The sequence below is a fragment of the Nelumbo nucifera genome, chromosome 1 (genome assembly GCF_055504915.1).
Source record: "Nelumbo nucifera cultivar China Antique chromosome 1, China Antique-T2T, whole genome shotgun sequence".
Taxonomy (NCBI): domain Eukaryota; kingdom Viridiplantae; phylum Streptophyta; class Magnoliopsida; order Proteales; family Nelumbonaceae; genus Nelumbo; species Nelumbo nucifera.
In genome coordinates this window covers 84,052,847-84,067,752 of record NC_142649.1, presented here as the reverse complement: position 1 = coordinate 84,067,752, position 14,906 = coordinate 84,052,847, and the positions used below count along the sequence as shown (strand labels likewise).

At 40.5% G+C, this 14,906-nt stretch overlaps 2 protein-coding genes and 1 long non-coding RNA gene across 3 annotated transcripts; 2 read left to right on the top strand and 1 right to left on the bottom strand.

Moving 5' to 3' along the window:
• Nucleotides 1-1,487: 1,487 nt before the first annotated feature.
• LOC104599455 (protein CUP-SHAPED COTYLEDON 2-like) lies at nt 1,488-4,179 on the top strand. The gene is made up of 3 exons (XM_010262001.3): nt 1,488-2,452; nt 2,541-2,824; nt 3,210-4,179. The coding sequence occupies exons 1-3, from the start codon at nt 2,272-2,274 to the stop codon at nt 3,804-3,806; spliced, it is 1,062 nt and encodes a 353-aa protein (XP_010260303.1). The 5' UTR covers nt 1,488-2,271; the 3' UTR covers nt 3,807-4,179.
• Nucleotides 4,180-8,456: 4,277 nt separating this feature from the next.
• On the top strand, nt 8,457-9,893 carry LOC104599454 (uncharacterized). The gene is made up of 2 exons (XR_735516.3): nt 8,457-9,078; nt 9,525-9,893. It is a non-coding gene; the product is annotated as an uncharacterized LOC104599454 (long non-coding RNA).
• A 1,917-nt stretch (nt 9,894-11,810) lies between these two features.
• On the bottom strand, nt 11,811-14,032 carry LOC104599453 (Tetratricopeptide repeat (TPR)-like superfamily protein). The gene has a single exon (XM_010262000.3). The coding sequence runs from the start codon at nt 13,718-13,720 to the stop codon at nt 12,077-12,079; it is 1,644 nt and encodes a 547-aa protein (XP_010260302.1). The 5' UTR covers nt 13,721-14,032; the 3' UTR covers nt 11,811-12,076.
• Nucleotides 14,033-14,906: the final 874 nt, after the last annotated feature.

Genomic DNA, 14,906 nt, shown 5'->3' with positions numbered 1-14,906 from the left:
CCGGTTAAACCCAAAACGAATCGGGCGGTTCGAATTCTGAACCAAGGACTCAAAAAAAAAAGGCTTCTGAAGTAGTCTGAACCAAAGCTTCTGACAGGAGTTGGATGGTCAGACCGGCCTGAAAAGTTGCATTCGAAGGCCAAGTTATTTGGGAGAAGATGATGGGGGCAATGTTTTGGTGTTATTTGGGAACTTTAGTTGGGAAGTTTTGTTTGTTTGACATCTTGAAAGGGAAAGTTTATGGGTGCTATTTTTATATCTTACTTGTGCTAAATAATTAAAAGAAAAGAAAAAAAAAGTTATAAATACAAAAACAAACAAAAAAGAAAGAGAGATGATGATGAAGAAAAAGAATAGGAGAGGTTGCATGCAGATTGACGAGATGATTTGATGTAAAGCTGCAACGCTGTATCTCAAAATCCGAGCAATGACGCGTCAAAATCACAAGGCATCAATCTCTTTGATGGTGATGGATGGATGGACGGGTAGATAGACGGGGTGTTTGATGGATGGATAGATGCATGCATAAGTGGGAAGAAATCATTTTCTGAGTAGAAAGGAACAGGAGCAAAGTTAAATTATAACTTAACTAATTTGATGGGCCTTGAGGGTGGCAGTTGGACACTTCAACTTGGGTTTTTGCCTTGTCTCACTTTTCTTTTTCTTTTATCCATTTTTGGAACCAATTGCGTTATTTATTTATTTCTAAGAAAGCTTTTAGCCTAGTCATGAATCATGATAGGTCTGATTTTTTTTGCTTTAATTTGATCTGAAAATACAAACAAAACAAATTTGTCAAAATACATGATGAGGGGTCTGTTTGTTTCTGTGAGAATGTACCAATGAAAGATGCATGATGGATCTCTCTCTGTTTTTTTTTTTTTTTTTGCTTTTCTTTCGTCCTCTGTCGGTTTAATTTCCAATGAAGTTGAGTTGATGGTTTTAACGATAATAAACGTCATTAGGATCAAATGGATCAAGAGTAAGCACAGTGATCCGAGGGCATGTATAAAGTATAAAGTGAAGGGGTTGATTATTAGTACTACTACTACTGCGTCATTCTTTGTGCAATGATTTGTGATTGTATATTTTGGTGATAAGAAAAAGAGCTGAAAGAAACAAAGTTAAGAGGTTGAAAGGGACGATAATCTCTGGGTTGAGGTTAAAGACAGGAAAATGAGAACAAACAAAGGAACAAAATACACTGTGAGAAGGAAAAAAAAGAGAGAGAAAAGAGAAGACCGTGGATTTACCTTGTCTCTGTCGATCCGATTATTTAATCTGGTACTGCGCCTGACACATGAGATATGAAGCAGCCTTATCGATCCACGATCAAATCCTTCTCCTCCTCCTCTCATCAACTCCTCTCTCTTTCCCTCTCTTCCTCTCTCATTCTCTCTCCCTTTCTCTCTTTCCCTCTCTAAAAACTACTTTCTGTTCCCCCTTTCGTTTTCTTCACTGACAGAGAAATACCTGCACACTTTCTCACGCACGCACGCATACTCAAAGCCAGAACCCACCCCCTCCGTCCATCAACCCCATCTCCCTGTCTCTCTCCCTCTCTCTAGCGAGACGGATATGATAAGGGCTGCAGCTGCAGCAGCGATGGCAGAGAGAGCAGAGGAGTACAGAGCAGAAAACGCAGATTTTCCAGCCAGATCATACCTTATTATTTCGCCTTCCTCCTGCCACTCGATTCATCAAATCCGTGTGAAACCCATATAACACAACTCAAACGCAGAGTCTCGTCTTCATTTGCTCACTTTGCAAAACTAGGAGCAACCCAGTCTCACTCATCTCTTCGTCCCCACGTCCGATTCCCTCCGATGTTGATAAAATGCGGTGAAGTGTTGAGTTAATTATAGCTTCTTCTGTTAAGCCGTGTGATTTTTGCATCTGCGTTTTGGTTCAAAACTTTGGTACTTTGTTTCTTAGTTCTAGATTTATTAATGGGATTTTAATGGGTATGCCGTAGGGAGAGCTATTATTCCTTTCTGCACTTGATATCCATGGAAAGTTGGAACCCCTGTGTCCTTTTTGGGTGATATCCTTCCTCCTTATTAACTGCTTCTTTATTCTCCTCCATTACTATGTCTGGAAGATCAAGTCCTCTCTTTTTCCCTCTTCTTCAATATCCTACCTTCAAAAGTTCAACAATTGCTTCCTAAGCTCGGTCGGGTTCTTTCTAGTTTCTACTCTTTTTCTTTCTCTGCACGCAGCAGTCTAATTCCACTTTTGTAGCTTATTCTTTGTTCAGCAAACTAGGGTTAAATGGATAACTACCAGGTCTTCGACAACAGCGAAGCTCATTTGCCTCCTGGCTTCCGATTCCACCCGACTGATGAAGAGCTCATCACGTATTACCTTATCAAGAAGGTTCTGGACAGCAGCTTTACGGGCAGAGCCATTGCTGAAGTTGACCTTAACAAATGCGAGCCATGGGAGCTTCCTGGTATACTACACCATCTTCTGCTACCCATCAAGTTCTACTACTTGTATAAATGAAACTTCACACTGATTCTGAAAAAAAAATGTTGCAGCGAAAGCTAAGATGGGAGAGAAAGAGTGGTACTTCTTCAGCCTCCGGGACCGAAAGTATCCGACTGGGCTTCGAACTAATAGGGCTACGGAGGCTGGGTACTGGAAGGCCACTGGTAAGGACAGGGAGATTTACAGTTCAAAGACTTGTGCACTTGTGGGCATGAAGAAGACTCTGGTGTTCTATCGAGGACGAGCTCCGAAGGGAGAAAAAAGCAATTGGGTCATGCACGAATATCGCCTCGAAGGCAAACTCGCCTACCATTATCTCTCCAGGAGCTCCAAGGTATGATTCTTTCTCTTGTTCATTTATCATCTTTCTTCTTTTCTGTCTGTGTTTGTGGGAATGGAGAAAGGAAGTAGCAACTTGGGTTCTGGACTGTGATCTTTCTGGTTTACTAATTAACACTGCAGTTTCATTTGAAGAGGTTCCCCTCCATCTACGTCCTTGTAATCACATGTTGTATGTAAATACCTTCCCATGCAGCAAATCTGTTTTGGGTTTTGACAGTTTAACCACATCCCTTGATCTCACTCGTTATCAAACAGTTTCTGTTTGCCTTTTCAGAGATAAAAGATTGTTTCTTTTCTATCGTTTCATGTGGATATTGTGTTTGGTTAGATTTAGTAAATTAATTCAATTATTCATGCGACACCCCATGAACTTCTAGGATGAGTGGGTAATCTCGCGGGTGTTCCAGAAGACTGGTGGTGTTGGTGGGAGCAGCGGCAATGGAGGGAAGAAGAACCGTATTTCTTGTGGAGCTAACCTCTATCCCGACGTTGGGTCTCCGTCGTCGACGTCGCTTCCTCCGCTGCTGGATTCATCTCCCTACACCGCTTACACCGGGGCCACTGACCGCGAGAGTTGCTCATACGAGAGCGAAAGCGCAAGGGAGCACGTGTCCTGTTTCTCCACCGTAGCTGCTGCTGCTGCTGCCGCCGCCGCTGCAAACTTCAATCACCAGGCACAGTACCAGTTGGGATCACCTGCATCTATCATGAACGCAGTAGACTATGCCGCTCGATTCGGAAGGAACGGAGGTCTGTCGGCATTTCCGAGCTTGTCGCTGCAGGAGAATCTTCAGTTCCCCTTCTTCTTTTCGTCTGTGCCGCCGATGACAGCGATGTCTGTTGCAGAGAACCAAAACAACGATCTGGGTGGGTGCTGTTCGGCGAGAAACTGGCCGGAATCCGAGTATCAGAAGATGGAGACGAGCCGGATGCCGGTGGGAGCCACCGAGCTTGATTGCATGTGGACTTACTGATAAGACAAATCTCTCTGCACTCCAAATCCCTCTCATAATCGAGTTGTCTTGGTCTTGCTACTATGTTTTAGAAGTTTTATTATTGTTATTAGAGTATTATTAAGTTTAACTTTTTAAGTAGACTTACCTCGAAGTCTGAACTAATGGCGGTTATGTATCGAACAGTATGAATAGAGTAGTCTGGTAGTAGCTAGATACATATATATATCTACGTAGTAGTATGGTCTGTATTCTAAATGTCAGACTGTTTCAGATGTCAAAGGAATGTCCTTGGTTCTTTTCTGCTTCTCTCATTAGCTAGCTGTAATGAGAGCTGCTGGACAAGCTCCATCTTTCTCTAAAAGATATCAACTGATCATAATTATTGGTTATCCTTCCTTTCTCAGAACTCTGATCGTAACAGTGAATCAGTGAGGATCCCAAGCTAAGATTCGCAATATCTCGTATTTTCAAGAGAACGCGTTTTCTTTTAACATTGCTATGTAACGGTTTATGTTCATTATTATACGTGCATGAGAGTGGTCAGGACTCAGGATTCAGGGCTCCTGTTTCAGACTCTCAGGCGACGACCCGACAGCGTAGCGAAGCGTAAGTATAAAGTGGCCTTCTGTACACTTGATCAGACGATCTTGCCCCCAAATTAATCTTTCTTTAAGACTGTATCTAGCTTCTCTGAGAGTGGAGGCTGGAGCCTGGAGTGGAGACAATCCTTCAAGTTCATCAACCTGGTGTGCTCATAACCGATTAATAACCGTAAGGTGTATGATGCTTGTCCGATTAGAAGGGGGTATGGTTGCTTCCTTGAATATGATGAATGGGAAGAACTGGAAGGATGAATGATGCAAATGGGTAGGGTGGTCAGCCATTGGAAACTGTGGAGAAACACAGCTTTGGTAAGAGTGATGGACGATTATGTGGTAGAACAGAAACTTGATGGATAAAGTGAAATCTAGTTCCACAATCAGATTGCATGTGTTAATGGGTTGATAGATAGTTGCAGGCATTTCAGTCGTACGGATTGGGGTAGCGTGTGTCAATGCGGTAATGTACGGTAGAGATGGGGGGGTTTCATACAATTGGCACATGGGGCCTCACATGGGGGGTAAAGACAAACCATGAGCAGACGCCCCACCAATCATGGAGTAGCATGTGGAATTTCCACCTGGGTTGTTACTTTTGTCGTCGACTGCCCCTTTTTTAGGTGAATGATCATCCGTAGCGCCACACGAGGGGGAGTGGTGTCTGAGTCTGGAGTAAATGTTAAATGAATCAGAGTGAGGCCTGAGTGACAGAGTGAGAGAGAAGTGAGAACAGAGAACAGATAACTGTTCTGGGTGTGGGTCAGTTTGTTTACACAGAGGAGGGGAGCACGCGTCTTGCACATTATAGTATTCATTTTTGGTGCAAATCTCTGTAGGCTAGGAGTTTGAACTATGTGATGATGAGGATGCTACTGACGGATGATGGGTGTTGATCAATTGTTGAAGCGTAAGGGAACAGGACATTGCTCCAGGACATGATGAGGGCTAAGCTCTAATCACTACAGACACCAAAAGCTGGGGGGCGAACAGTTGCTTGTCTGTTTTGTGGGAATCACCCTACATTGGTTGGGGTTCAATGGTGCCATTTGGGTCCTCATCAGCTTCTAACAACAAGACCCTGCAATCAAATCAAACTGTATTGAATGGAAACTGGAACCCCATAGCTTGTCGTTGGAGGGTATGGGGATGACGACATGCTGCTATCTATTATTTTTTGAATTCCTTTACTTGTACCTAAAAGATGAAAAAAAAAGAGCTCTGCCTAGCTATTTAATTCATTTCCTTCATGTCAATCCAAAAAGCTCTTAATCCAACTATCTCCATTGCTAAGTTAGGTGATACTTTAGTACCATTGAACATTCCTCTTCTGAGATTTCTTAGAAATCGCCGATTTCTGGTCTCATTGGTTTCTTAAAAAATGAGAAAATTGTTTGTTTGGTAGTCATTATCCGGAGTGTTTTTTTTTCAACGGAAACTATCTTCTTTATCCATGTAAGATGCCACATCATCGAAAATGATGATTTTTATAACCATTTTTTAAGTGATTCGCCAAGTTCTCAAAAATTGACCAACCAAACAAGGAACAACGCTGAGCCAACTGGTTGAACTGTCAACCATTTAACCCAGTTCGATCTAGACCAGTTGTTGCTTTTCGACAAGTCATTCTGATTATGGTGAGTTTTAGTCTCAAATTAATGTTTTAGGTAGAGTTTTATTCTAATTATAATTTTATTTTATTTTTCAGAAATTATATCATATATAAACAATTATAATATTTTAAACGTCTTTTTTTCATTTTCTTTATGTATCTTGTTAATTTATTTTAATCTTTTATAATTTTTTAAACTTTTCTAAAAAAAAATGGGCCGAACAGGCATGGCGCCAAGACCCGCATGCCTATGTGGCACAGCCCATTACAATGCGGGCGGCCCACAAATACACCTATGGAAACACCACATACATCTGTGGCATCAAAATTGTTTTTATGGGCGGAGAGAATATCAATTCTGGAGCAATCGTTAGTTTTACATTAATTTACTCAGACATATTAGGTAGTATTAGTAACAGCATTTTGAGGTCTATTCAATGTTTCTCAAACCGAAAAAAAAAGGTGTAATAAAAAGCTAGAAGTACACTCATGTGAAATTGTACTATTACTACTTACTACCTATAATTGACTGCTGGGTCTCAAGGCTGTTAACAGTACTCTATGTGTATGGCCCAGCCTAGCATAGCTCATAATCGGGCCAAAAATTGGGATAGACCGGCAGCAAAAAGTTCGGCCCAATTGGCTCTATCTCCGGCCCAATTTACCGTAAGATAAAAAAAAAAATTTCTGGCCAATTAATAGGCATCCGATTAAATTATTTGGGTAGATGTATCTTATAATAAGTTATCAACCAGTTTTTTTTTCTTTTCTTTTGATTATACTTCAACTGTATATGCGTACAAGGAAATCGAATAGTTTGAATGTTCCAGAAGAAATTGTCAATTTTCGTATGGATATCATTAATTGCAATTATTTGGCAAATTGGGTCAGCAGCCTCTTTTGTAATATACTAATATGGTTCGGTTCCATAGGCAGCTGTCGATGCCATTCTATATTTTCCAAGTGTGTGTAGGGTTTTTTTGTTTGTACGAGATTTCATGCGTTAGTTCATAGTTCATACAGATCCAATGCAATAATAGAGTTCACATCTGTGCCAGACAAGAAGGCACCTGGCAGGGATGTGCTGTGGGACGTTGTGGGGCGCCCTATCGTGGGGTGCAGATCTGAACTCACAATAATATTGGTGCCAGATGCATTGTTGGGTGAATTGGAATAACTTTGGCTGTGTGGGGCGAGTGTTTTTAGACTGGGCACGTTTGCCCATGTCTTTTTTTTTATTATAGGAAAAATTCTCGATCAGTACTGTGTACTTTGGCTCAAGTGACACTTTGGTTTTCGAGCTTTAAAATACAACAACCCAGTAGCTGAATTTCCGAAACATGACAATCTAATACTTGCCGTTAATGGACCATCAGTTATGTATATCACGTGACCTCATGTGCAATTTAATACTTTTGAAAATGTCAAAATTACCCTTGAAAATAAAACACATTGTTCATCATCTTCTTCCTCAAGAAGATGAAATAGAGCCCAAGCTCTTTGTCAGAAACACTCCAAGAACAGAAAATTCCAGGTTTTATACAACTTATTTTAATTTTTTTGAACTTAACATAGTAATATTTTATTCCTATAGGTAAAAGAGAGGAGAAGAACTAGAAGCTTTGTATTGATACTTGAAAGAGAGAGAGAGAGAGAGAGAGAGAGATCAGTGATGGTGGTTAGAGACTTTTCTCTTTTTTCATTTTGCGGATAAGATAATTAGAGTAGTCAAAGGAAAACTTTTCTCCCAGAAATTGCTTTGGTTTTGATTCAAAGATGACAAAATATTCAGTGGAGAAGAAAGAAAAAAGTGTTGTCACAGGGATGAAAATTTTGACGGTTGGTTCTGATTTTAGTGGATGGTTAATAAAGAAAATTAGATGACACTTGAAGGGCATTTGTTTCTTTTCACATGACACTTAGCAATTAGTTAACGACAGGTACTAGATTATTGCATTTTGAAAGTTTGGGTACTGGATTGTTACATTTTAAAGTTTGGAAACCAAATTGTAAATCAAGCCAAAATATAAGATAATGATCGAGAATTTTCCCTTTTTGTCAAAATAAAATAGGGGGCAATTATTAATTTACCTACTTTCATGATAATGTGGTATTCCCAAAAGCAATCAACAGCATAGGCTGTTGGCCCCTAATAGCTGAGTAAGTGTTTGACATTGATGCATTGCTTCAGAGTCCATTTTCTGAAAAAACGATGTTGTATTTGTTGCACCATTTTCTGAGAAAATAGCTTCTTTTTTTTTTTTTTTTGACATTGATGCTGCCACATAGGATATTTTTTGGGAAAGACATGTTTTATTTGGTATCAATGTTCTATAATTGTTTACAACATTTGACCATATATCTAATGATTTACCAGTCCTCATGATACTATTGGCAGCAATGGTTATAAAAATGAGAAAACGCCACATTCAACGTTTTCTCAAACTACACTTTCCCAAATTCTAAGGCGTGTCTCTTTTCTGGAACAAGAGTTCCAGACAAGATTGTGTTTGTTGGTACATCGTTTTTTTTTATGTGGCGCAGACGTAAAATCGTGCAACGGCATCAATGCCAAACACCGTCTAAAGTTTTTTCGGCTGAATTAACATAAAGAGAGCCCTGTTGACAGCCCCAATCATACGAGCATGGACATCCAACTGCACATTAATAACATCTCCTGTGAATTTAATTTGAAAAATAAACACACTGTATAATTGCTTTGTAACACCGTTCGTTCGCTTCAACGCAAAGCAGCTGGCTGCATAATGGAAAATTAATAAAGCATTACGCAACAAAAGCTTGGGAGCAAAGTTTATGGATGACGACGTCAGTACAACATCCCCCCGCACTCTCTACAAAGAGGGGCCACGGGGATGCTGTTTTACCAAGTTATCCAAACCCTTCTCTCTCTCTCTCTCTCTCTGCCTCGCAGTGTCGGTCTGCTTTTGTTGGGTTCTGTTTGAAAGAAGAAAAAGATGTTGGAGTTGTTTCTATTGGGTTGTACGGGAGTCGTCGTATTCCTTCACGGAGCCAATTTCTTCTTCCACGCTCTCTCTCAACACATGGCTGTTCGATCTCTCAGGTACTTCTCTCTTTTCTTTTTCTTTTCCTTTTTGTGTTTCTTTGCTAATTCTAACCAAATCTGCCATTACTCTCCTAAAGCTTTGATCCTTCTTTTTATCCGGGTATGGGGACAGGATTTTGTAAAGATGCGCTCTTGATAATACATATTCTTTACTAAAAACTTCTCTGTTTTTGTGCGGGCAGTGTAAAATTGAGGGACTGGATTAAAATCAAAACTGGGGGCTTTAGGTTTTGTGAATACCGAATAAAATTACAAGCTTTGATCTTCCCCGAATCCGTGATTCAAGCAAAATTTCAGAAAAAAGTCGTTTCTCTTGTGTTTTGGATGCCCCAGCTTTTTGCACTATTTGTGAAACCAAATTGGAACGATGGATTGTTGAATCATCAACAGAAGCACGGGTAATGTTTATAATTCATGTGGGTTTTTGTTTCGTTTTGTTGCAGCTTCTTGGGATTTGTTGGATGGTGAAGATGATGGGCTGCGTGGACGCGGACGGAACGCCTGTTTCCGGGCGCCGGAGATAGCTTGCTTGCACCAACGTTCACGCTTGTAAATATTCTTTTTTTATTTTTTTTTTATTTTGTTGTGTCACAACTACGTGAAAGGATTATCTATCAGAAAACAATTACGTGAAAAGGAGAGGAGACGGAATTGTACAAGATTGAAATTCTTGTTTCTCCTTAACATTAAGCTTATTTTCTGAGTGAGGATTGAATGTGATTTTGTTTTGTCTCTGAGACAATGGAGAGGTGTCGGTGGTTTAATCAATTCAAAACAACGGTCGGTCACTGATTGTTGTTTCTCTTGCGGAATTGGTGGTGCCTTTTTAATATTTCCGTTGATTAACATGTTTAGCCGGCGGTTTCTAGGGTAGAAAAGATGAGGCGTACAGGATTTGGCTGAAACCTGGAAGTGGCCACGGCAGCATTTTGGACTTTCTTGTTTGGATCCAGAAGAAAGAGGGAAGAAAAGGTTAAGCTGAAAATCATATAATACTAATAAAACCCTAATCGCCAATTCACTTACCAGGAATGGATATGTTAGTTTAATGGACCATTGTTTTAATAAACTCAATCTGGGGATTCTTCTCAGGTTTGATTATTATTATTAGATGCATCTATAGAGGATAAGATTAGAAGAAGAAATGGTGCTTTTAATTAACAAACAGACATCTGATTATGCCGTTGCATCATCATCTTTAATAAACAACTTTACAGGTAGATAGATACCCAAGGCTTTCAAAACAATCTAAATCAATACAACTCAACGGGATGCTCTCTAGTCTCTACCAGACATGCAGTGAACGATTAGCATCTTTGACAAAGTGAGAGTGCTATTATTTTTGGGAGGAATAATTTGAAGGGGAAATTCTGATCGACTCGCTTGTAAGTTGTTACAACCCACTGCCCTCTAATCTCTACCTTTCATGGAGAGGAAGAAGACTCGTATAATAACTGTAACAAAACCATACACATTGGTGGGCGGCCCATAAAGAGTGATGACATGAAGAAAAGGCAATTTCTATGGTGCAGTTGGCTACACACAGCCAAGATTGGCAGCAAACAGAAGTCTCCTCCACACCCACCGACCCAATCAATTTTTATTTTCTAGCCCTGTTTTAACCCATGTTTAAAATGTTGAGATTTTAGTTGGAAAGCTGATTTAGGAATCTTGATTGGATGATAATTCTGGATTTGTAGGATTTCAAGAGATTCCTGTTACAAATCAGTAAATATGTATTATATTGACTTGAGATTGGTAACAAGGTCCTAGGAATTAGCAAATCAGCTTGCGTAAAAATTGTACCTTGTAGTGAATCAAGTTCCAGCCCTTGCTTTTTGTAAACAGATTTTAAGACTTGAACAAAATGTTCATCTTTGAGAAAGACCAATGCAAGATTGGACAATCTAGTACTCGATTGCATCATAAGATCAACCCTGCTTCAAGAAGAAGATTCCAGAGGCTCCTTGCATCTTTGGGGGGATGAACGAACAGGGTTGCCTTCCTGATACAGTACACAACGTCCCCCCCACAAAAAAAAAAAATAAAAAAAAAATAATAATAGAATCAGGTCCATCCCAGCAGAGTATTAATTGAGAAAAGCAACTCGTTCCAATAGAAAGAGACGGAGGGATCAGACTGATCTAGTCTAGAAATAAAAGAAAGAGAAGCAATCATCCATCAGTAAGTGATTTTGCAACAACCGAGTATCTAGCTGAAAAGTTAACATAAAACCTCACGTAATTACATCCAATCAAAGTTTCTGTGTGTGTGGCGGTGGGAGTGGGGGGGGGGGGAAGCTCGTTTTACAGTGAAAAGAGGCAAAACAATCATTTGGAAAAGGAGAAGAATTTCTCTGTTTTACAGCAGATTTGGAAAAAATGAAGAAAAATAAGATAATAACATATGTTGCTTCTCTTTTTCTTTTATAAAGATGACAATTTTATTATTGATAAAAAAAAAACACTTTTGAATTTATAGAAAGTAGTTATCAGATTGTAATGTAAAAGATAAAAAAAGAAACAATATTAGTAACAAGGTTATCAGAAGCCTCATTTGACAAAGGGATTGGCTTCTTCTAGATGAAGGCACTGAGCTCCAAACACGTATTAAGGTACTGAGGAGTGATAACTTCACAATATCTTTGTACACCCACAGCTTAAAGCCTCCAAAGTAATTTCCGTTTACATTTCATAGATACTGATTCCATTGAGCTTGTAAGATACCACTTCACTGAACGCCTCACCTACCCTTGTTTCAACTCCATACCTGGACACGGAACTTCAAGATTGCAATGGTTCTTCTCAATCACTTGGTTAGGATACATAGAATGGGGATTTCAACAACAAAACCACATGCACATTCTAGTTAAGAGTTATTAATTAGAAGCCTTACTGGTCCTCAATGGCTGTCATGAAGTCTTCACCAAGTTCCCATGTCCACCTTGATTTCTCGTAAGGAGAGAAGTCATGTTGTTCAAGAAAAACTTAAGGAATCATTGCCTCGCTTTTCTATTCCTTTTAGATTTAACCGGATGAGTTAATGAACTGTCATCATTTGTCACCTTTATCCCTTGCTCACCAATCCCCTCCTTCAACTTGATGTTCATAGCCTTCACCAGTAATTTGGTCCTTGGCTCTGGTATCATTCCTTTTGATGTCATCTCGTTGAAATAGTCCAAAGCCTCTTCTATCCTTTTGTTACTATAAAGTCCATGGATCATAATGGTGTAAGATCTCTGATCAGGTCCTAAACCATTTCTCTCCATCTCAATCCAAGTTGATTGTGCTTCCTCCCATTGGTTCCAGTTTATATATAAATTCAATAGCAAATTGTAGGCATCACTTGTCATCTTGCAGCCATTTCTCTCCATCCTCTTCAAAATCTCAGGAACTTCCTCAGGTTTCTTCATGGATTTGAGCAAGTAACCGTAAGTCCTAGCATTTGGCGTGCAGCTTCCTTTCTTCTGTTCCATTTCATCCAAGAGCTCATAAATCTTTTCCATCCTCCGAATCTTGCACAGGTGCTTTATGAGCGAGTTGTAAGTTGCAACATCCGGAAGGCAACCCCGTTCGTTCATCTCCCCAAAGATGCCAAGAGCCTCTGGAATCTTCTTCTTGAAGCACAGCTGATCTATGATGCAGTTGCAGATGGCGACATCTGGATTGCAACCCTTCTCCCACATGGACTGGAACAACTGAACTGCTCTGGTCAGCTTTCCTGCTTTGGTCAGGGAGTTTATAAAGGTCCCATACGTGAAAACATCGGGCTTGCAACCAGAAGAAATAATATCATTCCAGAACCTCTTTGTGTCACGTAAACTCCCCAAAACGCACCACCCATTAAGAATTATATTCCAGGACTTTATATTGGGAGGGAACTCATTCCGCTTTGAGTGGAATAGGAACTCAGCAGCTTCTACATGTTTGTATCTACAGAGGGACATGAGCAGCGTCTGGAATGCCATCAAGTCAACTTTCAGGCCAAACTGCTTCCTTTTGTAGAAAATTTCAATCGCTTCGTCAATCTTATGGCCCCCTGCATATCTGTTCACTAGGATCGCATATGTTCTCTCGTTAACAAGACCTCCTCTCTTTGACATTTCATCGAGCACTTGCTCCAACTGTTGAAAGCGCTTCATTCTCCCGAGAATGTCAAGCATCTCATTGTAAGCACCGGACCCCGGAGTGTAACCATCAACTCCTTTGGAGGCCCAATTAAAGAAGCCCAAAGCAGGTTTCCAGTCAGAGCGATGGCGCCGGAGCACGTGTAGAACTAAGTCCTCTGTAAGCGCGGAGCTGCAGCGGTCTAGAGCTCGTTCAAGCTCCTGGACAGAGCTGCCAGCATGTTTCTTGAGGAGGTTTTGAAACGTCAGAGCATTCTTTGCCAAAGTGGACTTGTCAAGATCATCAGCATTGGCAACTGGAGGAGGAGGAGCAGAGACAGCACCGTTGACTGTAAATTTCTCGGTGAAAGTTTTACTGTTAGGGTTTATTTCAACGGACAAATCCCGGTGGTTTGCGACGTAATAAAAGATCTCGGTACTGGGTTTTAGCATAGAATGTTGCTGGAGGTAAGGGCATAAGATTTCCCGGCAAAAAATAGCTTTCAACGGTTGTAAGCTGCGAATGCGATACATCTCGGCCTTTCTATATGGTAGTTAAGCTGCAGAATGCTCCCTTCGCCTTAGCTAATTCAAAATTTCGTTAAGGCGATCTATAACGATAAAAATTACGCTTTTCAGAGCTTCAATTCAACCACGTTGTTAGACTTCAGAGTTGAGGCTAACGGCAGACAACGGCACACTACACAAAAGCGTAGGCGACAAGGCCGAGAAATAATAGGGCCCACCTAATTGAGTTCGGAAATCAAATTGATGGGATAGTAGCCGTGTGATTAGTCATCCTAGAAGTGAATCAAGTGATAGAAACGCCGGAAGGTGACTTATTAGATAGTTAATGGGAGATAGGATCTGTTCCTCACACAGGCGCCTCACACGCACATCATCCTACTATGCATTGGGAACATCTCCCATACTTGTATTTACGGGAGATGTTCTCAATGCACGGTGGATGTGCCTGTGAGGCGCAGATCCCGTAGCCCATCGTAGCATCTTTTTAGTTCTCACTTAGAAATAGAATCGGAATCGGATATATAAGTCCTAACCGAGTTCAATCAAGTGAGCAACTAGGCGGCCACGTGTTTTAGATCTTTTTCTGTTATAACCGCCTTGTTGTTGTGTGCCTTTGGCTAACACCCGCATCAAGTTGGACGTGAGAAGCAACGCCTAACTTGAATAGTAGCTGCTAAAAACGGTCTGCACCTAGAGATGTGTACAGTTTGGATCACTTGTTTTTGGGTGTATTTATATACAAAAATGACAATCAATGTCTATGTGTTCTGTACGTTCATGATAAACAAGATTGGCCACAATGTGAATGGCAACCTTACTGTCACTGTCACAATGAAGCTCCAATGGGTCTCCAAATGGTGATCGTAAGGTCAACAAGAATCCTCCTTTAAGCCATAAAAATTTGGAGGTGGCAACTGCCATATAGTGCGATACTCAGCCTCTGCAAAAGAATGTAAAACAGTATGTTGCTTCTTGGTTTTCCATAAAAGAGGTGAGTCACCTAGGAAGGTGTTGTAGCCTGTGGTTGATCTTGGGGTTGTAAATCACTCTTGGTTGGTAAACATAACCCTTGTGTGGTTGTAGCTTGAAGGTAACGTAGCACCCGAAGTGCAGCATCAAAATGTTCTTCATGGGGATCTTGCATGAATTGACTAAGGGAGTGGACTGCAAAGCTAACTTGGGCCTAGTAGTA